At 47.4% G+C, this 25,917-nt stretch overlaps 1 protein-coding gene across 1 annotated transcript in view; it reads left to right on the top strand.

Moving 5' to 3' along the window:
- LOC138492940 (uncharacterized) overlaps nt 1-25,917 on the top strand; it is a 334,933-nt gene that overhangs the window by 227,415 nt on the left and 81,601 nt on the right. The window contains exons 9-10 of the mRNA XM_069620230.1: nt 168-292; nt 25,112-25,651. Of these exons, the coding sequence (XP_069476331.1) occupies nt 168-292; nt 25,112-25,651 (665 nt within the window). The remainder of the gene's footprint in view (nt 1-167; nt 293-25,111; nt 25,652-25,917) is intronic.

The raw sequence follows: 25,917 nt of genomic DNA, 5'->3' as shown, positions 1-25,917 counted from the left end.
CATACGCACACAATGAGACTCAGACACGCACATCTGATTGTTCCAGGGTCCCGCCGGCAACTGCCTCGCGGGCCGTCTTTATTCGTTACGCGCATGCGCGGCCACAACGAGGCTAGCACATGCGCACATGCATTACGGACGTAACATCCCTTTTTTTCTTCAAACAGAAACAACAACAACTTACAACTGCAACACATTCACAGGTCAACCATGAACATTACAAACATTAACTTTCTGAATAGTGTCTCATTGGCCAAGGACAGTCACCCGTTCAGTCACCTGAATCTAGAATGTAATCTTTGAGCCGAACAGGTATGGAGCGGCCTTGTCGCGCCGAGTATCGCCTTTCCGCCTGCGAGCTGAGCGGTGGGGTCCCGACTGTCGGTGGTGGACCCACGGATGGGTCATCTTCTGGTACCTCTGCATTTCCTCCTGCTGCATAGGCCTCGTAGGAGCAGCGTCTGGTGGCCGGCTGTCAAATCTTTTGAAGAAGGACTGATTGCGGGTGATGGTTCCCCGTGCATTCGCTGCAGTGATCATAGATCCTTTGACATGGGTGATGACCCATGGTTGGGGTTCATATGGCAGTGACAGTTTCCCCTCTGGCCTGCAGTTGCGTACCAATACCGAGTCTCCAACCGCTATGTCCTTTTCTCGCAGTCCTCTCTGTTCGTTCTCCTTGGCATTGTGGGCTTCTCGTTCCCTTCTCACCCGGTCATTGTCTATGATCCCCGGCTCACGACCTTCCACCTCTGGGAGGAGGCCCCTCAGGCATCTCCCAAACAGAGCCTCAGCCGGAGCCACACCGGTGGATTGATGCGGTGTCGACCTATATTCTCGAAGAAACTCAAATAGGGTTCTCTTTAGTTACACCCCACTGTTGGCCGCTATGCGGAATACCTTATTAAGTGTCCTCATGAGCCTTTCGGCCTCCCCATTCGCCCTGGGCCACAGTGGCAACACCTTCCGATGTTGTATGCCCCTTTCTCTCAGGTACTGTGCAAATTGGTTCCCAGTGAATGGTGGCCCATTGTCCGAGCAGAGGATTTCAGGGAGGCCATGCGTGGCAAACATCTTTTCCAACGCAAGGATCGTGTGATCTGTGGCATGCGAGTCAACCAGTTCCACCTCCGGATACCTCGACCATTGGTCTACTGCCACTAAAAAGTACATGCCCCTCCCGGTTGACCCAAAGTCAACGTGGACTGTGCCCCACGGCTTCTCGCTCCGTTCCATAGAATTTATTGGGGGTGCTCTTTCTACGGGGCTGGCCGCCTGGTAGGACAAACACCCTTTCACATGCAGTTCAACTAGGGTTTCCAGATCTGGGAACAAAACCTTTGTGTGCAGCCTCTCCTTCATCTTCGCCACTCCCTGATGTCCGGTGTGAGCCAGTTCCATGACCCGGGCTCTTAGCGACCATGGTACAGCTATTTGCTGACCTCTTAGTAGCAACCCATCTTCTGAAGTGGAGAGTTCATCCCGGATTTTCCATAGTGCCTGAAGATGCCTCTGGGCTCTGTCCTCCCTCCTTGTGTTATTCTGCACAATGCTTCTCCAATCGCCAATCTGAATTGCAGCTCTGATGATTTTAAACACCTCGTCGTCTGACGACTCTTTTGCCATCTGACTTCTGTCCAACGCCACTGGCATGGCAACTGCCACGACATTGTTTACGAATTCTTTGCACTCTGCCACATCTCCCTGATCACCTTCCCTCTCCCTATTAGGATGACGGGACAAGTAGTCTGCTGGATTGTTCGTCCCTGGCCGGTACACCAATTTGACCCCGTATTCAATTAGGGCGAGCATCCACCGTTCTATCCTGGGAGGAGATTTCGAGGATACACCCGCTAGGATTGGAAGAAGCGGTTTGTGATCCGTGATGACAGTTACCGGTTTCCCAAGAATGTACAACCTGAAATGTCTGCAGCCCCATAAGATGGACAGGGCTCCGTGAGGGCTTTACTCTCATATGCGATAGGTAGCATCTCGCCTCTCACGTCCTTCTGCATCAGCACAGCTCCTAAACCCACCGGACTTGCGTCTAAAACCACTTCGGACTCGGCTGCGGGATCAAAATACGCCACTGTGTCCTGATCTGACAATGCCTTCTTGATTTCATCAAACGCATCTTGTTCTTTGGTACCGCAGACCCAAACAGCGTCATTTTTCGTGAGGGCCCGGAGGGGTTCAGAGAGGGACACCAAACCCTTGATGAAGCGGCCGCAGTAATTCACCATCCCCAGAAAACTGCGGACTTCTGTCGGCGATTGGGGCGGGTGCAGCCTTGCGGATTTCTTTGACTTTGTCCGGATCCGGGGATACACCGTTGCCATGAAACACAAAGCCAAAAAACCCAATGCAATCTCTGAAGAATTCACATTTCTCCCGGTGTAAGGTGAGTCCAAGATCTTTCAGTCTCTGTAGGGTTGCTTCTAGACGCTTCACGTGTTCGGCATGGTTAGTGGCAAAGACCAAAATATCGTCACTCATGTTTATTACTCTCCTTAGACCCACCAAAGCACCCCTGATGGCATTCTGAAACACCTCAGCTGCTGAGGATATCCCAAAGCTGAGGGGCTTAAACTGGTACAGACCCTTGTGCGTTGTAAAAGTAGTAATGTACCTTGAGTCCGCATGCAAATCCAGCTGGTGATATCCTGCTCTTAAATCAAGTTTCGAGAATATCTTGGCACCCTGCAGTTCACTGATGATATCATCAATACTGGGGGTCAGGTGGCGTTCTCTCTTGATGGCCGCATTGGGCAACCGCATGTCCACGCAGATGCGAACCTTGCCCGGTTGTTTGGGATTAGGTGCCACCATGATTGGCGAGATCCAAGGAGTCGCCCCTTCCACCCTTTCAATGATATCCATATTGATCAGTGCTTTGAGTTCCTCTTCAACCTGGTTGGGACCGAAGATGGAACAGAATTCGTCTGTGTTTCAATGCTGTTGGGCGGATCGTTTCATCTATGTGCAGCCGCACTGGTTCTTCTTTAGTCGACCAATCCCTTGAAACGTACTCTCAAATCTCTCCAAAAGTGAGTCTACGTCCCCTTGATAAATTGCACACGCAAAGTGGACCAAATCTAATGCTTCCAGGGCCGCACAACTCAACAGGGACCGCAGGCTAACATCTGTGACGAAAAACCTTGCCTTAATTGTCTTTCCTTCACGGGCTACAGGAGCTACAAACACCCCTTTGATAGGCAGGGGAGTGTCACCCCCGAATGTGAAAATCTTTGCCCTCGAATGGTCCAATGGAGGGGGGCCTGGGAGGGCTTCATAATGTTGGTAGCCAACACACATACTGAGGCACCAGTGTCTATTAGTACCTGCGTAGGGACTCCTTGAATGTTAACCACACACATCGGTTGTCTGCGTTTTCTCGCCCCGATAGCCAAATTTGAAATGAAAAAGACCTCTTCATCCTCTTCCTCCTCCTCTGCGATGTTGAGTCTTTGGACATCCTGTTCCACTGCAGCGACACTTCGTTGGTTTCTATATCCATCGCTTACCCTCGCGGGTCCCCGCTGTGTGGCAACTGGGGCAGCAGCTCTGCACATTCGGGCATAGTGCCCTGGCGTGTTGCATCTTCCGCAGGTCCTCGATTTGGCTGGACAGTCTTCCGAATGCGGCAAATCGTATCCACAATACTGACAAATGACCGCATTGCCTAGGGGAGATGTTGGTTCCTGCCTCTTTTGGCTCCACCTCGACTTTGTCTGGGACTGTCTCCCAACCGCAAAAGCTTCCTCGAGCTTGCCTGGGCGTGCAGCAGCGTCCATTTTAGCCCCTCTACTCTCATCAAGTTTGTACACCCTTCCACTGTCCAAAATCTGCACCAGCGACATACCTGGCTCTCTCAAAACCTGCCTCTGCAGTTTCCCTGAGCTGCACCCTTGGATCAGTTGGTGTCGGACCATTAAATCAGAATCCGTCCATCTGCACGTGGTGGCTAGCTGTCTCAAACGTGCACAGAATTGATCTAATGTCTCCTCATCGTGCTGCTTTTCTCCACACATGACAAACCTGTCAAAGTCTACGTTGGATAAGGGGATAAAATGATCCCTTAGCGTGGTTTTGACCGCATCGTAGTTTACGACCGGTAAGGTGAGAGACTCATAAATGCGCAGTACCTCTGTGCCCGCCGAGTACAACAGCATCGCCACTTTGGCATCATCATCTGTTTCTCCGGTGGCGGCGAGAAACATGTCAAGTTTTTTTATCCAGAGGAACCATCTCGGGCCTAGTTTCGAGGGGGGACCCGAGGTGTCAAATTCTTGCATTGGTTGTAATGAGCCATGCTGCCTTCTCACCACCCTCACTGTTCCAGAGGCCTCTTCGTCGCTGTCCGTCATGTTCACAGGTCGCACAGGCACCTCAGACCGTGTTAGAGGCCGCAAACCTGGCTATATCCGTGTCCGACGTAGGGAGACTGCAGAACGTCCAAAAATTCAGGGATTGTCTACTTCAGTGTTTAGACAGCGCACGAGCACCCTCGCGGGCCGCAACCGCCTTAAACACCATAAACAAAATGGCCGCCGTCACTTGTGTGAGGAGCGTGGCGCACGTGAGATGAAATACCCATAACGACACGTTTGTATGTGCCGGGCGTTTCTCTCCTCGTGTCCCGCCTCGTCGCCAGTGTGATGGGGCTTCCCATGCCTCGGGCCGCCCTGTACTAGCATCAAAGCATACGCACACAATGAGACTCGGACACGCACGTCTGACCGTTCCAGGGTCCCGGCGGCAACTGCCTCGCGGGCCGTCTGTATTCGTTACGCACATGGGCGGCCACAACGAGGCTAGCACATGCACACATGCATTACGGACGTAACAGGCGGGTATCTCGTATGAAGATAGAACATGTAGATTGTGCGGTAAAAATATTGAATCTGAGCAACATATTCTAACCCAATGTGAGGTTTTGGAAGGACGATATGAGCGAGCCTATGCTAAATTTGCATGCCTGCTACTAATCAATTTTGGAGCTGTGTGTTCGGGGCTGAATCCTTGGTCATTTGTGCGGCTGCCTTTCATGTATGGGAAATTGCTGCTAGCACACGTGTGTTAACATAGGCATCCTTAGGAATGGAAGATACGAAATTGTGTAATTCTAATTTTAACCTGTAATGTATGAGGATGTTCTGTTTTTTTAGCATAGGCCTGGTTTCAATTGCCTTACCAGATCTTGATCTTATCATGATGGTATATGATGGCATGTGTTTTTATTCTGTTTCCACTATGTGCTGTAACCGTGTGAAAAGGCTTTTATTATGTATTTGTAACAGTGGGAAAAGGTTGCAATGTAACCAAATGCACTTTAAACAATAAAAACAAAATGTATATTATACGTGCATTTCATATCTTACCGTTAAACACACCTGTGACGGTTGTGGCGCACCTTGGTGTTGCATGGCTGTATTGTGACATCCATTTCTAACACGTGCTGTTCCCGTTAGCCGGCCATTTCCAGTTTTTGTCATATCGCAATATCTGCTGACTCCCTGCTTCCCATGTTTGTTTTTCTGCGCAGTGGCAAACATTTTGTAACTCACTTCCGTGGACATGTATTTTTAGCAATTCTGTAAATCCAGGACCTCGTCCCCCCACCCACTTAAACTGCTAGCCCAGGCGAGTGGCAGTGCTGCGGTGATAAACGTGCACACAATAGAAAGGCAATCCAGCGGGAACAGCGCGCTGCACGAGACACGCTACAGTCTTAAAGAGCGGGGAACGTTTGGGGAGGTAGGTTGGCCCCTCATTGTCCACTCCTTTCCTATGCTAGTCTCTGAATCATAGCTGTGCATGAAGGAACGCATACACACGTGCATGAAGGAAGGCATGCAATCGCACGTGTGGCACCTTGGGCTAGCTTTGAATAGCGCAAAGTTTATTGACCCAGGGTTGCAGATGATAACATATTGTCACCTCACCTGCCCAGGGGCATGTTCTAAGGAGACTGTTATTCTACTCTGGGAACGTCTTCAGTCGAGGCTTTAAATGGTGCATGGGCAGAACGTTTGTTTTTCCCCATGGGTTGGGGGGGGGAGGTTATGGGGGAGGCTGCATGTTTTCTCTTAACGATTCTAGGCATATTAAGCAATTAGAATTTAGAAACTGTTCACGCCGGTTCGTTTCTTAAACACACTAGATAGAACTGTATGTCTAAGTAACAGCCACTCCAAAATGCCCTTGTTTTTCTGGAGGGGTGGCGGGGGCGGGGGCTGAATGCCAAGTGTATTTGGGTATTACTCCTGGCAAACTCAAACCATCCATTTGGAATCGCTTTTAAAATATGGACATTAGTTTGCTTTCAATTCTTGTTAATGGCCTGGAGATGACATTTAACTCGCATCGTAATAGTTATTGCATTTTGTTGTTGTTTTCTTTAAATCCATTTATCCTAATCCAGTTCTCAGTTTTCCAAAAATCCGAAATCCTGAAAAATGTGACCACAGAATGTTGGCAAGCTGACCCAAAATGTAAATGCTAAAGCCGCCATGACAGGCGCCATGAGGAACATATACATATCACATGTCAGGTCTTTCCTGCGATGAGGGTCACTCCATCCTCATTGTTAGTATGATTAAAGATAGCACTGCAGGCACCAGTGATGCTGGTACAGGCATGTAGAAGGCACATAGCTTTATTATACATATAGTTACAGGTTCCATTTAAGTTTATGGTAGAGGGCACACACTGGTGCATCCTCAGTCGTACAGTCCCTACGACATTAAGAGAACCTCAAGCACCATCCAACATTCCACGAGCTGTCACTCAATCACAGTCACCAACATGCAAGCATGGACGGACAGCAGGACAAACATATGCATGCATGTATTCTTTAGGGAAATGGACAATGCCTGACTGGGGTTGACTCTCCAGCGCCATCAACAACTTCCCTTGCCTTAGATCAGGGGCCTGCAACCTGTGGCTCCCAATATGTGTTGAACTAGGACTCCCATGATCCCTTATCATTAACTATGCTACCTAGGGCTGATGGGAGCTGTAGTCCAATGCTTCTCGAGGGCCGATGTTTGTATTCCCTTGCCCTAGATGTTACAGATTGATCCTGCTCGTGCGCATGTCCACAGTAGACAATATGCAGCTGGTTCTGGTCTGCTTCTAATCTTGACGTGTACTGAGAACTGTAAGCCCCAGTCGATAGATGGCTCATGTTTCATGATTTCTTCCTCGCTTCTCTCGGAAGTGGCCCTCCGTATTCACATGGCCTCCTTGTTCACCTGTCCTGTGATAGCTTTCCTTGTTTTCGTAGATCCTCCTACATCTACTTCTGGTTTTATTGTCATTGTATTACTAAAACAAGCACAGTCAAAAGGTTAAAATCCTCCAACTCAGTTTTGACGCACTTTGTCTCAGTGATATTGAGTGAAGGGACTTCAAGGGACTTTCAGGATCGACAGCCAAATTCTCATTGAGGCGTTGAATCTGTAAGGAAGAGCCTGGCAACTACCGCCTCCAAGGCGCAGACACTGCATGAGAGAATTTGACAATTCACTTCATGATACAGTGTTGGGCACAAAGCGGCTTCACGTGCCCAACACCACATCGTAGAGTGAATCCACGTTGAACTCCAGCCTGCATGTTTTCGCATTCACAGCAGAGATAAGGAACTGCTGCTGCCATGAAAACACTTGGCTGACAATATTACTATTCATTCATATGGACTGAGTGTGCACTTTTGCAGGTGGATAGAAATATTTGCACACTGTGTGAATTCAGCTTTTGTCACTGGTATTAAGATCCTGGGGTCTTGGTCTCATGTCTAGAGCAGCTCTGGGTCCTTTCGTATTCATGCTTTCTTTCCTTCTGTGCTGGAACCCTGACACATCCAGTATCTCTGAATGTCTGCCATGCCATGAGGGATTCATTCTGGGCTCCATGAGGGAATTCAGGTGGTGATCTTGAGGGTCTGGAGTCCATTAAGGACCCTGTCCTCTTAACGGCTTGGGTGATGCAAGGCCTATTCTCATTTAAAGTCTGGTTGAGAGTAGACCAGGATAAATTATATCAACATGGCCAGGATCTCCCTGGCAGATGTTGTCCTGGGATGCATGAGATCCTTAAACCATGACCCTGAATGATCCCCTTCGGCCAACCATGAACTACATTATCCTTCCCATGAGTAGCATCATCCATTCTTCTACCCGAGGTCCACCTAATAATGGTAAATGCGGCGAGTCTGGAGTGTAAGGCTTACTGAAATATCATAGTGTCCCTAAGCATTAACCCTATGGGATGAGCTAAGGTCTAATCCTCAAGAAGGTTATCTGACTGTATGTGCCTTTGACAGATTTGCCCTGCAGTTTCAGAGGGAAGAAGCAAGTAGTTACCCTCTCTTTGCTGAAGCACCTGTCACTGTGTGCTGTGTTGCTGTAACCGTGTGCCTTTACTAAACCATATTCAGAGGAGAGCAATGTCAGACCATGAATTTCCATTGCTCTCAGCTACTCCTGTAACGCAGATACTTCAACCTTTATGAGCAGCTTTCTCACAACTCCCTTCTTAAATTGAATGCTCATAATGTAAAAAGCCACACACTCTCTACCTATACAGCCGCACTAGGTCTATCTGCGTTCCCTGGAGGGTTCTGCAACCTGGTGCTTGCCAAGACCTCCGACGAGAACACTCCCAATGTGCCGCACCAGTGAATATACTAACTAGGACTGATGAGAGTTAAACAGTGTTGTCTCTGGCAATGGTATTTTTCACATTTCACCAGGTCCACGTGGTCCTTAACATTTTGGATTTCACCTTCGTTCTACCTGCTGTACAGTATTCAGTCAGCGAGTCCATCACCGGCGGGATCTCCCTGAGGGTTGAACTACTTCAACTAATGCCCTATAGGGAACCGAGGTGGACATCATGGACTATTGAAGACCACCCACAGCATGTAATGTGGATTCCCCATGATATTACAATTTAAAAAAGGGCTTGTGCGTCTATTTATAAAAGACCACCTGCTCAACGGATATTTGGCCCGACCCTCCAGCTGCTTGTCTCCCTATTATTCCCTATGAGCAGTTGCACACGGCTCGAGCCCAGGTGATTGACATATGTAACGGTTCGCCCCTTTCCAAAAACACATCCCTCAACGTCCAATCTTACCCCTTCAACTGTCCCCCAATGCCCTCCCTGTTCTGTTGCTTATAGGGTGGTCTCCCTTGGGCCCCCCATTTCCTACACCCCCCATCCACCTGGACTCCACCCACTACACCTGTGCTACACGACCCGCTACAATCCCTGCCCCACCGATCCTGCCTCCTGCCCACATTACAAGCATATCTCCACCATAGATTGTCCCTCTCCCCGTCCCACCTCAGTTCCCTTCCCAACTGACATGCATGCTCCCTGCCATGCGTTCCTCACCTTGTAGATTTAGGCGACTGCTCACCACGAAGTGGTCGATAAATTGGACAGGTCGACATGTTAAAAAGGTCTATCAGTCCAAACAGGCCACTGCTTAAGGAAGAGCAGTTGGATGGGCAAGGAGTTAGGGGCGAGCAAAAGACCCAGTACTTCAAAAAAAGGGGAATGCAAGAAAGTCTCCTCAAATGTTCCAAGGACTTCGATCTTGTACCTAATAATGTGTCTATTATTTCACAACGGGCCTAATTTAGATAGGCCTTTACTGTAGCGAAATCAGTGGAGCTATTCACAACATTCTACTACATACATTTAAGCTTCACATCTATTACGATAAAGTGGCACAGTGATGGTTGTGTGTGCTACTTTAATCTGTGCTGTAATTATAATTGGTTATTTATAATGCACTTAATACCAAGAGGTTTCTAAGCCCAAACAATGGGGATTGAACCTGTATTGCTCCGTGCTGTCTTGCTTCCAAGGCAAGTTCATTGTCCCTGAGCTATCCTCCCAAGACAGTATACCAAAACTCCAAAAGTATTAGGTCAGGGCAATGTTTCTCACTGTGATGGACCCAGGCAGCTGGTAAAGCATGGCTGCAATATATATATATATATATATATATTTTTATTTTTTTATTTTGTTTATTTTAGTATTTTATTTTTTTCACTGAATAAACTTTGTTAAAGGGACGTTATGGTTAAGTTGCACTTATAAAAACCTATAACATTCACTGAAAATAATTCACCGTGCTTTGCTAAGACTAACACCCAGGACATCAAAGATGACATCACAAATGACATGGATGACATCAATGATGACATCACATATACAATTTATTTGGATGAAAAGTTCCTACAAGGGGTTGTGTTTGTAACGGTTGGTAACAAGATGTCAGGGGTGATCAGGAGACCTATCCTGAACTACTTCATGTATTAAACAATGTACTCATGTAAAAGTGTTGCTGTTAATACAGGTACCTAATCATACGCACACACATAGGCAATGGCTGCAGCATGCACCATAGAAGTACAATATTTCTAATCTGGTAATTTTGTATAGTTAAGTATTGAATGGTAGCTTATCAGAGTTTTGAGTAATGATAAAAATTGAATAAATAGCTAATAATTCAAGACATACTACACACTCGTGATAGTACAAACAATACATATGAAGGCCCACAATGCATACAAATCAGAAACACATATAGGGAAACTAAAGTAAGGAAGAAAGAAACAGCATCACCAGAAAATGTCAATAACATTAAAGTTCATCATTACGTATACAAACCAATTGTGTGTTTGAGGAGACCAAACCCTAAGGAAAGTACTTTAAGAACATACAAGATGGTTAATGTCTAGATATATAACACATTTTAAATTTTTATATTCTGACGGTTAGTGAACAAAACCGCCTGATGTAGATATGTCAGTGAACAAAAACAAGTGGCCCAGATATGTGATGTCACCAGTGATGTCATCAATGACATTTGGATGTCATCTTTGATGTCCTGGTGTTAGACTTTGCAGTGCACAGTGGTGGTGTGAGTTATGTTTGGTTAGCTTACTATAACTGCTGAACTTCTGAGGTTTTTCGGTTTTACTTGTAACCATAATGTCCCTTTAACAAAGTTTTTTCAGTAAATTGTATAGGTTTTTATTAGTGCAACTTAACCATAACGTCCCTTTAACAACGTTTTTCCAGTGAATTTCATGGGGTTTTACCAGTGCACGCTAATTTCCTACAATTTACAAATATCATACTTACCCCAATATAGCAACATTTTTGTCCAATTTACAAAGTTTCACCTTAAAACTCTGTCATTTCCCACCTTCTATAATCATTTTTAACACTTCTATACACTTGTTGCCACTTTTTCTGTGTTCGTGTTCATAGATGTCCGAGAAAATCTGACATCATTGCAGACTTTTTGGACAGTGTCACATGACCACTTGCTCGCGTGCAGCTTGATGACGTGTCTGCGAATGGATCCGCATTTCGCCACTGGGTCAGTGTTTTGCGATCAGTTCAGAACTGCGTTTTCTGCTGATCTAGGAACTTTCTAGCTCAAACATTACCCTTGTACAGCTCCTACACCTATTCTTACTCATTATCCATTAACAATCTAGCACAGAGCACATTCTTGGAAGAATATTAGCAGCACTTCTATTTATCTTTAAAAAGCATCAGCTATGGCCATCCCTACTCCCCAAGAGCTACCACCACCAGCTGGAGGACCGACACAACAAAAAAAGCGCAGTACTTCCAAAGACAATGAAGAGGACCAAGAAGATGAGGTACAGGAAGTGCCTACCTCTAGCACCCAGAGAGAATCATGGGTGTGGCAGTTCTTTACCACTGTTGGGAATTTACCAAAGGCTAAATCTACCAAAGTAAAATGCACTGAGTGCTCAATCGCGGATTACCAGGACATTACTTCTATGTGACCACTTCCATGCGCCGCCACACCAGATACAACCACCACAATGCTCTCAGAAAGGTTATTCCTTTCTTAGCAAGTAGTAGGCTGACTTCCTCCACCTCATCTTTCTCAACCAATACTGTAACCACACAGCCTACTTCTGTGGGACACAATATCCCACCAGTTACCTTGCAAGCAATAAAAGAGGCTGTTGATCCATATCCTTCGAAGACAACAGTACTCTGCATATACTGCAACACACCACTCTGATAGGGGGAGCAATTTCAAACTGCTTTTGAAGCTGTAATCAAGGAGCATGAGAAACACTGCCCTCTACCTTAGATGTAACACACGCGCAACATCTTCCCCGGTCCACCTGCCCCTCCATATTAGTAGTTGAGGCGTCTTCCCTCATTTCCTTCCCATGTTCTCACCTCTCCAGCAAAAAATAACAAAAAGGTTCCTTTAGGAACCACATTTCACAGTTAAAAAAATAATCTTAAGTATTCCAAATACTTTACATTTCTCAATAAAGTAGATAGACTCAATAAGATTCTCCAACATTTCCATTAGCATTTTGTGTTATGCTAATGGGAATAACGTGGCATTCATCCCCTGTTCCAGGGGGTGGAACAAGGGGATAACGGCCCGGCAGCCCGCGTTATCGGCCCAAGCGAAACAAGGGCGGATAACAAAGACTCTCGGCCTTTATCCCCCGTTCGAGCTCCTGCAATGGGGGATGAAGACCATTAGCACCCCGGGTTGCCAAAACGGTAACCCGGGATGCTTAAAAAAAGCATTTTCCTTCCTACAGCGGGAAACGCGCGGCTATAGGAAAGAAAATCCTTTTCAAAGATGGCCTCCATGGAAAGAGAAGGCAGGGTTCTGTACTGAGCCCCTCTTCCCTTTCCATGGTGACCTGCAGGATGCGAAGAGAAGGAGCAAATGCGGCAGCGGCACCTGCTGCCGAAATAAGGTAAGTAGGAAGGTTCGGGGTGGAAAAAAATGGGACGGAGGGTGGGGGGAAGATAGCGCTGGGGAGAGCCGGCCATCAGGTGGCTTGGAACCGAACGTGTACTGGCAGTTCAAACCCGCATTTCTAGCCACCTGATTGGCTGGCTCCCCTTCCCCAGGTGCTAATGGACAATTGTATACTAGAGAAAAATATAAAAGGGCAAAAACAATTTTCTGTCCCAAATACTTTTCTCTAGCATACAATAAGGACCATAATCGATGAACCTTTATAACTATCCACGGTCTCCACAGTCCCCTTTCCAGGCCATGGAACATTAAACGATTCGGATGGCACATGCACATCATCGCACAGGGCAGCCCTTCTACCCTTTTTAATTTTATATTTGGAACACTCCCTCAATGCCTGCTTTCAAACAGTCACACATCCATCCACCAATCACTTCTAAAAACTGTACATATAACCCTATGACCCTAAGCTTCCACCCACCAACTGCCACTTAATCTTCTACAAATCTTTTGCATCTGCATTTCCCCTACATATGCAAACATATTGTACACAATGCTCCTATAAATGAACACATGCATTCTTTACCTAGAGATTTGTTTCCACATTCAAAAAAGTGTGACCTTAGGTATTCATTATATTATGGTATAATGGGGCTTTGTTATGAGATATGTGTTTATATGTGATTATCGGCATGGGCATGGAATATGGTGTACACGCACTGCTCTTCTGCCAGGACCTGCCCAGAGTGCGCATATCAACAGTTTTGTTGACTAAGATGTGTATACAATTTATACATAACTCTCTGTACGTAAGCTATCAACTGTATCTTGTGGGCTCCCTTTACATGTGTCTAATCCATGGACAAATTTAAGTGTGATGTCACTGATAATATGTACTTTGTAATTCCGTTGTGTATTGTGCTCAGATAAGTGGGTGCAACGCATGCATCCACTGTATATTGATAGTGACATTATCATGTGATATAGTGTAAGACTGTGCCCGAACACCACAGCCCATGCAGTGTGGACATGGAGTGGGGGTCAAGCAGCCATTGGCTTGAGACAACATTTCTAGTGGTCATGACGGCAGGCTATGGCCAGTTGCCTACAGACCTGTTATGGATTGAAGTGATAGAAAGCTTAACAGAAATTGGTTTTCTCCAGTGCTCACAACACTGAAATCGACTCTAAAAAATCCAAAAGAATATGTAGATGAAATCCCAATCCTGACTACACCATAAAACTCAAATTAGAACGTGGCAAGAACAAAAGCATGTATTGGACACCAAGCACACATACTATGCTTCCGAAGTAAATCTAGCCACAAACTCGCCCAAAAAACTATTCAAAACACTCAATTCTCTTTCTAAGTTCTCCTGCAATGTTGCTGTACATGAACCGCCAGAAGACTGGTGTAATACCATGCAGGCTAATTTTAAAGAACAGATTATCAACATCAAATCTAGGTTGACACAACCACTTATCGTCTTTGGGTCCCTTCTCCACCATATATGCCTCAATATACTATTGACTTGAATAATTAGGCATCAGCTTTAGCTTTGCCAAAGTCTCCTGTCATGAGACTTCTTCTATCATGTCTTGTTTAAAACCTACTAGTTGCCCAGACGATCCATGTCCCTCAGTCGTAATTGGGGAGTGTGCCAATACACAGTCCAATTCTGGCTACCCTCATAAATGCCTCGGTCGACAAAGCAGAAGTTCCCCATGCCTTAAAAGGGCCTAGGTTATGACTCAGTGGCTAATTCAGGTGGCTTCACGGGGCCTGGGGCATGGTGGAAAGCCATGCCCCAGGCAAAGTGTCCACTGGTAAGTGGTAAGTCTGCTCGATTTTACTTTGAGTGTGGCATCTTTTTACCCCCACCCCCATACTCCCCTATGCCCTCCCCACCACCCCTGCATAGCCCTACCTCCCAAATACATCTGTATTCACCACAAACTAACTTGATCAAACGTATCACTTTTAAAATGATCAAGGTGAAATCACTGGATTCTGGCTCAAGGCCATGCCCCAGGAAATGTGTCCACGCGCCATGGCCAGTGACCCTCGGAGAGGCAATTTGTTCAAAGTGTCCATCGGTCATGTCATGCTCAGTGGTCGCCTTGGCCTACTTGATGGGGCCTGAGGTATGGCCAAAGGCCCCCTGGGGCATGGCATGTCATAAAAAAAATTGAAAGATAGTAAACAAACCCTTTTTAATGGAATGTTACGGAATGTTATGATTACGTTGGTCTAATAAAAATCTATACAATTCACTTGCAAAACAATTTTTTATGGTTGCAGAACCAGAAAACAAAACGCCAAAAATTGAGTTATGGCTTCTAAGGCAACCATTACTGCCCTACCGCCATTGTAAAACAATGGTAACTTGGCCAGAAGTAGAGTCACTGTGTTGCTGTCTAATCCTGCAAATTACCCTACTCGTCATATGCTGAGGCCTGGGCAAGGATTTTTGTCACACTCAGAAAATGGAGCACATTTTCTGCTCGGTTGTAGGAGCAATCTGGGCGACCCAATACAATGTTCAGTGTTCCACATGTCTGTCATCAAGTTGACCACCCTACATTGGCACCCGGGGAATGGTGCTCAGCCAATCAGGTGGCTGGAAAAGCGGGCGAGAATACACTGTGTACCTACGGCATGTTCCAGGCACCCGAGGCCGTTCCTTGGGTGGCCCCATCTTGATTGAGGATAGGTGACAGGGAGCATCTTCTTGTTGCCTCCCCACGTCCCCACCTTCCCCACTACCCCCAAAGATATACTACAACCTTTCCTACCCCCTCACTACCTCCCCAACTACCTGCTCGGTGTTCTTGCCCTGGCGCACCTCTCGCCCGCGGCCATCTTGATATTTTTTTTTACGGCTGTAATATGCATGGAGCCAAGCTCCTCTAATAAAAATTAAGTATTTGTGCCTTGGTCGAACCACAGGGTTCAAATAGCAATCACCCCGGCTCAGGGGGGGCGTACAAGGCTGATAACGGCCCACCAGCTGGAGCCCAGGCTCTTTTGTACCAAGGCTCAGGCTGGTGGGCTGTTACCGTTCATGTACGCCCCCTTGAACGGAGTTGATTGCTACATTGTGACCCCTTGTAAAGTCTTCAATACTCTAATAAACTATTGTGCAACTGTAGAACCTCCTTTTGGCAAAAATGCTACAGTTCCAACTGCACGCATTTCTTGGTCGTATCAGCTCTTATTTTCACACAAAAATAGTAACGCAGGTTAACTCCCAACATTTCAACAACCCTAGGCAGGTGGGCATTTATATAATATTTTTATGGCATAATGTATGCTCTAAGGTGAATTGCACTAAGTGCTTGACACAATGAAAAAACGTGAGCGAGGTAATGCGCAAAAGAAGGGACACACATGGGTGAGGAGCTTGGTGAGAGTCATAACAGCCCAAGTATTCAAGAAATTGATGGTCTTGTGTTTCCTCTTCAACAGTTCTAAGTTCTGAATGCATTTAGAAGGTGGGCGTTCCACAACAGAACCCGGTAAAGGCCATAGGCTCTGCCTTAGTAGCATGCTGCCTAATTCTTGGGAAAGTGAGTGGGACGAGGTTGCCTGCTCCTGTGGTGTGCCTGATAGCATCAAATATAAACTTGTATAGCCTTGTATGATCATGTCCTCTTTCTTTTCACATGTGAAATCCCAGTACCAGAACATAACGTAATGCAGATGTTCTTCAAATATCTCCCACTGCACACATTTCACTCAGCCAACTCTTTCTGTGGAAATATGGTTGATAATACACTATAGGAAAAACAATCCATGCATCTTGAAGCGTACTTCAGTATGTGTGCCAATTTCATTAAATGTTGAGAGTATCATAAAACTACAAGAGTTCCGTTTAATCTAATGGAAAATGCATTGGACCGGTGGAAGAGTCAATATGTACTTCTGCTGCTGTGGACTCTTTATTGGTCCATTCGGATGGGGTGGGGGTGGCAAAAGAACACACAATAAATGTTCTGTATTTTGCCCACCCACTCCTGCCTCACTTTGTGAGGATTCCCCTCATGACGTAGGAACACAGTGAGGAAGCTTGGAACGCAAGTTTCAGGGGATTTACCGCTTCGTGCTGAAAATCATCAGGCTTCTCTTTGAGATCCGCTTTATAATGCCTACTGAGACATTTTATACCTACGGTCTATGCAGCCATTTTAACCACCTGCTACGAAGGAGGTGCTGTTGATGGAGATCAATTATGATGACATTGGCCGCCATATTTTTCCTGGCGATCAGCGGTACTAATCTCTGCTGTGCTTGTATACGCGCTTGTATATGTGCATGGTGGAGATCAAGGATGTCATTAAGAGTTTGAGTTCAGAGTTCTGAGCCGCAGTGAAAACGTGGCGGCAATGGAATTACCACCACATTAACTGCAACGCCAAATTCAAACCGAAATGTGCCACTCACAAAAACCACCCGGTTTTGTGTGGAGTAAATTCTTCCATAAATCCCATTCCCAGATTTAATATTACTGCACAAGGAAACATGCAATCCAGAAAGAAGTCCAGTGGGGGCTCCAAAAAGGGAATAGCGGAAGGGTCCACATGACACTGAATCATGCATCCCATTCCTGATACTGGATGCAGAGTTGGCAGAGTTTGGCAGAGATAATGCTGTCGAGTTCTTAATGACTCCCTATGTCGGACACACCGCATGAAGTGGAGGTAGATGCCGGAACCCAGGGTCCACCTGATTCCACGACCTGACACCACCACAGGCCCTCTCCAGGGGATTCTCATGATTCACCTCACGAAATGCGCATTTGGTGATGCCAGGACACTGTCCGCTAAAATCTTTCGGCTTTTTGGAAAGGGACTCTTAGTAGTGTGTGTTCACATGAGTGTTTTCCGAGCAATTTGTAAAAAATGTCATCTAATATAGACCAAGCATGAGCGTCAGCTTCTATATATAACATTGTCTGTGTTTGGCTGACATGTATGCCTGTGTCTGAAGCTGCTGCAGAGCTATGGCTAGGCGGCTACTGAGATACACAAATGTTGGTCCTCCGACATAACCTATTCTACCAAGAAGAGTAACCAATATGGCAGGAGGCAGAATTAGTTAAGATCCGGTCCCTGGTGCATGATTAGCGTTTGTATTCACCAAGCCAGAGCTGTCCAGGTTCACTCGTATTGCGAATGCAATGTCCTTCGCAGCAGTGTGCCAATGAAATATTGTACCCTCTAGCGACCTGCAAAATGAAGGGGATGGAAATAGGGTGTTCCAGCCTTCCTTGTGAATCACAAGGAATGACATCAACATACCTCCCAACCTTTTGAATCACCAGGGCGGGTATCCCATTGAAGCCTATGGACGGGTAAAGGACTTGCCATAAGTGACCTTTATCCACGGCGGCAGACACCTGCCAAAAGTGTTTGTGTCGATGGGCATGGTGTAAAGCCTACACATCTTCAGGAGGGATTACTGTGCAGGTAGGCAGTTTAGCAATGGAATGGAAAAGGGGGAGGAGATGAGCACAGCATGGGAGGTTTACTGCCTTCAATCTGCATGAAACATAGATATATCTGAGCTTGTGTTGGGTACATACACTCCATCCCCACAAAACGCATCAGCCCTTTGCTCTTAGGACTTTTTCTTCTTTTTCATCTTTTTTTCTTGGGAATAATGGGTTAAGAGCGGAGTGAACTAGGGAGTATTGGGTAACACATCCACGCAAAAATGTGTGAAATATCCAGGTGAGTGGAATGTCACATATTCTGAGAATACACATTGGGGGTCATTACCAGTATGGAGGTAGCCATGGTGCTATTAGCGCCATGGCTACCCCCATACCGCATACTTGGTCCGGGTTCCCTGAATGGAGAAATACCGGGCCATTCCAACCTTGGAGGACCCGGTACTTCCCCATTCAGGGAACCCATCCCCATTCCCATTCGAGCCCCCATAGAGCTCAATGGGAATGGGGAGGGAGCTAACAACGGGCCCGTTAATAACGGGCCTGTTATTAGCTCCCTGGTCCTTTAGCGGCTCCCACTAACGGCGCCTGGTAAAACCAGCCGCCCTTAGCGGGACCCGCTAAAGAACCTCGTAATGTGGGGGTAAGGGTTAACGGCACCGGCACCCTTACCAGCACCGTTAACCCCTTACCACCAACCTTGGAATGAGGCCCTTTGTGTTTAGCTCACGTCCATAGTCCGCGAGCACTCGTGTCGAAAACTTGGTCAGAAACGCACTTGTTGCAACTGCTTTCTACAGACGAGGAAGACATTTACCCCGATGTGACAATGGCGCTCGGTCGTTCACAGCCTACTGCTTTGCACATTGCTTCATCGCACACTCTCAAGAGGTGGGGGAAGCGGGTGAAACAAAGGAGCTGGCGGGTGGGCAGCTGTGTGGATGATTTTGGGGGGTGACACCCGCCAAAAGCGGGTGACTTGAGAGCTATGCTTTGCAAAGCATATAATAGTCCCCACCTAGACTGGCAGCCTTTCCAAAGTAAAGTAAGTCTGCTGGGGTGAGGATCTGTAGGGGAATCTGGAATACACCAATGTTTGAAGGCCTAGTTAATAAGGGTGTGGTCTTTCATATATGAAAATATTTTGATTTCCATGGCATCCAAGCGAGGTTTAGCAATTTGGAACATTTGGAAGAGGAATTGGGTGTTGCAATTCTGATTGCAAAAAGGAGGCAGAGCTGGCTGCAATAATGTGTCAATCACCTCTGAGCTACTCAGCAGGCCTTGGAGCAAATGTTGCATTCATGTGTCAAAGATAACCTCCCGGGAAACATTGTCTCGAAGCATACTTAAGTAAATAGTGGGATGCCGCACAATGAATTGCTGATAGGGTTATTGGGTGCAAAGGCCATCAGGAGGAGTGCTGTTCTACTGAAATAGAAGGAAAAATGATTTCCATAGAGGTTATGCCCATGTTCACCAATTGGGCTACATTGTTAATGACCTGAACAACTTCCAGTGCAGATGGGGCATCCTAAAATAGCTATTTGTTGGTAAAACGAATCCCTGTCTCCTGTAAGCAATCCTACAAATATACAAATACTTGATCCCTATTTTGGAGTACATTGAAAATGAACATGATCAAACTCATAAACCCTTAACTGTGAGGCCTGATTGAGGACTGGCCTCTGGTTATATGCCCAGAGAAATGGAATGCCTGTGTGAAATATTTCCCAAGATGTAGCATGGTAGTGCGAAGGATGCAAAGCCCCTGTGCACCTAGATTAGAGAGTCTTGCCCACGCCCACCCGGCAGGTTATCCCTATGCTGGTTCAGGGAAGTTAGGTTTTGGGATGCACCCTGCTTTAACCCCTTTCAGGGGATAGATGGATAGGTGGATAGATAGATAGATAGATAGACAGATAGATAGATAGATAGATAGATAGATAGATAGATAGATAGATAGATAGATAGATAGATAGATAGATAGATAGATAGATGTTATGGTCTCATGTAGGGCAAGCCAAAGATCAATGTGCTAGATATGTTCGAAGAATGTTGGTGCAAATATTTGCTAGGACAAACTCACATGGGTGCAAACCTGATTGGTCATTGAAAGGGTAAACCATTATAACTTCCTTTTTTTCTTCATTCACGGTCCTCCTTGACATTGCTACTTCATCTAGTATAGTTGCTCCACAATAAATGGAAATGCTCTCATTTTAATTTCCATTGTGTTAACGATCATTATATTTTTCATCAGTATGTACCTCTAGTGTGAAAACTGAATATGAACACCTCATCGGAAAAATCTTCTGAAACTGATGCGAGCTTCCATTGAAAGCTCAACTCTTCTGATTGATTCCTGGTTGGTCTGAATGGGAGCGCAGAGGCGCAGAGTGATAGGGACACTCTCTTCAGGCGTAGATGTTCCCCAGATCAGCCATCCTACCCAGCTACTGGGCACCTCCTGAGTTGAGTAACCAGTGCACCTTCATAAGGCAATCTTTGAGGCGAGGACAGAACTATTGGGTAGGACATAGAATCGTGATATTACCCCTCTGGGTTTTTGAGGACTCATCCAGTAACCTTGAACATGAGACACTACACTCCAGGCATGACCGCCCCCCTGCAGAGCAATAGCTATATTGTCTCAGATCCATTTGCCTGTCAGATTGGGGGATCCTGATAGACTACCATCTCCCTCAGGTGTCCTATCTTATTGCTGCCTTACTTGCCCCCATTTGTAAACTCCCCGCCCCCATTCAGCTGCTGACGTTAGAGTAACAAAACACACTGTAAAGGTTACAGTGAGGGGGTTACCCTTACAATGATTTCAGAACATACACTTAAAATACGTGTGTCAAATATTCTAAATTAAGAAAACTAGATAGTTGGTGTGATAATATAGTTTTATTGTAGCACTAAAAAAACAATGAATACAAATTAACCTTTGTTTGTACAGACCAGGATCCCACTGGGGTTGCACATGGCATATCCTTGCTTACAGGTGGCTGCTTAAGCCCATACTGAAAAATAAATATGTTTGGAACTGGAGACGCACTGGAGAAGCTGTTACTCCATAGCGGGGACATCCCACAATGGCCCCTCGCGTGGTTGTAGCATCCTTCACCACATTCAACCCAATACCCTCCCCCATCTTGCCAAGACCTCCTGAGGGTTCCCCGAAATAAAGAGGCAGGACCAGTTTTCAAAGATGGAAGTCACAAATGCCGCAGCAAGCTTTATTGCATCAGGCCAGGGGTTATCTTACAGGATATCCGTTTCTCCACCACAACTCAGGATTATTCTACGCTGGGAGTGGCTTCTTAAGCACCCCCCACCCTCCGTAGGCCCGTCCCTCCATAAGCATTCCCTCTCTACCCATGGCCATTTCTTTGTTTACTTTTCACTTTCCTTTTTCTTTACTTCTTTATTTCATTTTCAATTCATGTACTTTTCTTCAATTCAATTTTCTATTCATTTGTTCCTTCTAACATTCTAATATTCTAATTCTCAGTTCTTTCTTCCCCATTCTAGCCGTCTTCATTGTTCTCTTACTTTAGTTCTAATTCCACTTCTTTCCCCGCACCCAGGGCCCCTCCCCCCATGTATCCCCCCCTTCATTCCCGAGTCTTTTCTTCCTCCCCCAGTGCTTCTTCCTTCCCTCTTTAGTTTTATTCCATTTCTGCCGCCCATTGGTTCCATGTTCAGTTCTATCTATTCCCCAAGTTGCCTGCCCATTCCCCCCAGTTCTTAGCCATTATCCCCCAGCAAGTTTTCCCCCAACCGCCTAATTCTTCCCAGACCTGCCAACCTTTACCCCCCAGAGCCCTTTCAGTGGCTCACTCTTCACCTTCCCCTAGATACTTCCCCTTCCCCTACTTCTTTCCTTACCCAACTTCTTCCTTACCCTACCCTCCTAATCCATTCCCCAAATTCTTCCTTTACCCAAACCTCCCTGTAACCACATTCTTCTCGTTACGCCACAACTTCCCCTCACTTTCCCCAGTTTCCATTCTCCCTTCCCTTCCCCACACACCCCGCATTTGGAGTTGGAAGTACTTCCAAGACCCTTAACCCCAACCCCTTTTTCCCAGGGCCTCCCCTGAGTCCAGTACTCCTGGGCGCCGATACTTCTGAGCTATTGGCTGCGCAGTCCCCTTTGGGATCTGTCAGTTCTTTCTATGGGATCGACCTGTGAGTCCTCCATGACTCTCTGCTGGTTACAGGCGGCAAAGAGTTCCCCCCAGACACCAGGTTGTGGCTCGCCCTGGGGCGGGGGACTTCCTCATAACGTCTGCTTACCTGCTCATATTCACACTCATCTCACTCCGGACGTGTCCGTAGGCGTGCCAAACTTTGCAGAGGAGCTCTGGCCCCGGCCTTCACCCTTTTGTGAAAGTGTCTTTCTTACGTCCACTGTGTTTTCAAAGTTACCTTAATCTGTTGTCGCCTGGGGTCCCCTCCCCCTCTGTTACAACCGACAATGTACCCCCTCGAATCCCACTGAAAGCAAAGAAATCCCCAACTTTAACCAAAGGGTGACTTGCTTATTTTCCAACCAGCAGCGTCCTTATGACCCATGACTTAAACCTGGGAACCAAGAAATGCCACTACAGTAATTTGCTAGCCTACTGTTAGGTGAGAGCGGGTGGGACTTCAGGCGGCTCGGCAGTCCCCCGCCTTATATCCGTTACCCAGAACCCAACCAGATGTGGTTGGGCCCGATGACACCCCTCCCTCCTAGGGAGGAGGCAAGGTGGGAGTGACACCCCCCTCCTAATTGAATCTCCTTGGTAGTTTTTGGGAGTTTCACACAACATTGCCCCTACTGCCCTAGTAAACCAATGGGCATCCCATTTATTCCTGACCCAGTCCTCGCTTTCCTTGCTCATACTCCGTCCCCCTAACCGGGGGCACTTACATGTCAGACTCGTCTAAGGTGCTGTGTTAAAACGCTTTCATTTTCCATACGTAAAGCACAGAGAACCCCAGGTACATGGCCAAGTCCACCCCCCCCCCTTAAACTAAGGTAACTATAGCTAGGCGCAAGGAAGTCATATTTAAAAAACCTCTTGTTTACCGCTGGCCTGAATTTGCCCGCTTATACATTGCTCCCACAGGAAACAGGGTTGCAAATTCTCCCGAAATCTGCAGTGCTCCCTACCTTAAATCATTGGGGTGAATTTCTCCCCCACTCCCAACTCTTATCAAGCCAGTAAGCACCCCAAATGTGGAACGATGTACAGGTGCTCCCAAATTGGAACCAGAAGGAATCGTAGCTTGAGGAGACCACTGCAACCCCTTAAACAATCCTTCGGTTACAAGATAATCTCACCTATGAACTTCTCCCTTCCGCCCAAGTCATTTACTTACTCCTGTTTAACGACTATCTTAACCATCATAGTAGTATTAGATTGGCAATTAGATCTCCTTCCCGGGGTATTCGTCGCAGTGTGCCACCGATTTGAAACCCGCTGTGACAATGGAACACCCTGTGCAGACGTTTGTTCATGCTAGTGTTTTTAAATCATGTAGATTGCTCCTTGGAAGTTAATTACACTCTGTTGCGTTTGCTATTTATGAATGCTGTACATAGAACATGTTGCATAACTCCACTCGAAGTGACATGTATGGTCTTGTACCCCAGTTTTCACCCTCGCCATTCCAAGAGTATGCCGTTACTATTTTGCCAGGACCAGCTGCCTCTGAGGATAGGTGAGACCTCTGTGACTTTCCTTTAGCTGCCCAATGAACGTTGCCACCTTGAAAAAAAAGACAAATTGTATTTGTATAGGTCATGACCAATTAATCCACTTCACATTATTAGCATCCTGTACTTTCCCCCTGTCGTGCTCCCCGTTCCCAACCCCCCTGCCCCCCTTTTGCAGACCCTGGCAAAACACCCTCATCCCCCATGGTGAGCTCTATAAATTAACACAAAAGGCCGAGGCTCATCGGATGCATAACTTCTCCTTTCCAATTATGGGGGGCCTGCGCCCCAAAGGTGAGGGCTGCCAGTCGAACCCACTCCCCTCTGTGCACCTCCCGCTCTGGTTGACTGCAACTACCAGAATGCAATTGGCCCGAACTTGGTGGAACCCCAACTCTGAAGGTGACGAACGGGGAGCGAAGAGAATGGAGGAGGCACACCGATAACCGGGGCAAGGTCCTTCCTCCTTCCGCTCTCTCGTCACTCCCCCCACAGGGGCAGGGGAGAGGGCGGCAAGGCGAACAAAGGAAAGGGCGCCAAAAGCCCACGGAAGCCCGCAAAAGGCAACAAAAGAAGAGGGAGGAGTTTGGGCTACATAAGCGGCGGGCGCCCGGCACAGGAGCACTTGCAGCTCTTCCAGAAGCCGGGCGCCCGCCAAAATCGGAGGATTTTGTTTTGGGAGGATTTCATTTGCTGTCGGTTCGTGGACTTCAGGACTGCGGGACGCAAAGAAGGTCGCATGGGCCGTGTCTCCATCTCCGGGCACTGCACGCCAGCAGGGGCCGCGAACTTGGGGAGCCTCAGGCGGCGGCGCAGCAATCCGCATCAGAAGGTACGGCTCACCGGTACCTGACGACCGGAGCCACGGACAAAGGCCAGGCACGAGCGGCGGGCTTCGGCGGAAGAAGCTGAGGAGGACGGGCACAGGAAGGAGGAGGAGGGACTCACGAGTCAGCTGACCGTGTGGCGCACGAAGCGACGTGCGGTCCCGGAAGCAAGGCTTCCTTCATGAGCGCCCTGTCGGAGCCTCCAGCGCCGGGCTCCACGGTGCTGTTCAAGCAGAACACGTGACGCTGGCTTGGCATTAGGGGACATTGGCTAAAGAAGGATAAACGGCTGCACTCCACATTGCTGTGCTAGCAGATCACGTGACGCTGGCTTTGCATTTGGACATGGAAATACAGGGGAAAAGCCAGGAGGACCAGCAGAGGGACGACCTGGAGTCGTTCTTGGCTATGGCACGGAGGGCTGGGGACAAGTATGGCACCAGCTGGATGCAGCAGATGGCATCACAGGTGGGGGCTGAGGTTGCAGGGCGCAACCAGAGGTCCGATTCACCGCTGTTGTTTCCACCAACGCCAGAGGAAGAGGCGTGGGTGGAAGTGCACTCTCAGGAGGGAGAGGGGCAGGACATTGAGCAGCTCGAGGAAGAGGAGGAGCCGGTCGGCAAAAGAAAAAGAGTGATGACCAAGAGAGCAAGGGACAGCCAGCTACAGGCGGCGGCGGCGGCGCAGAAACGGAAAGCCATCCCCAAGGGAAAGGGGAGGGCGCAGGAGGTTGAAGCCACACCGGCACCTGTCCCTGCTGAGGCTCCAAGGCCAATGGAAGGTCCTCGCGGCGCACCTGTAGCCACACCGGCGGTGGCAGCCGAGGGTCCAACCACCTTGGAGATGGTGAAAGGTATGTTCAGGGAATGTATGGAAGCATGGGGGACTGGTGTAAATGGACAGATACCTTTTAATAATGATCAAGACTTGAACCTAGTGGTTAAGGGGGCTCAAGGGGGAAGTGTGGTCTTGGAGCAGGGGGGCCTGGTGGGGAGTCAGCCCGTTGTAGGCGTGAGTCACCCAGTAGTGGGGGTGAACCCGGTGCAGACGGCGACACAAGGGGCAAGCACCGCCTATACGCCCCAAATAGGGGGAACACCATGGTGGGGTGCACAGGCT

The sequence above is a fragment of the Ambystoma mexicanum genome, chromosome 10, assembly GCF_040938575.1.
Source record: "Ambystoma mexicanum isolate Mex_15411 chromosome 10, UKY_AmexF1_1, whole genome shotgun sequence".
In the NCBI taxonomy this organism is placed as follows: Eukaryota; Metazoa; Chordata; class Amphibia; order Caudata; family Ambystomatidae; genus Ambystoma; species Ambystoma mexicanum.
Note: the sequence above shows the minus strand (reverse complement) of the source record. Positions and strands in the feature narration are given on the sequence as shown.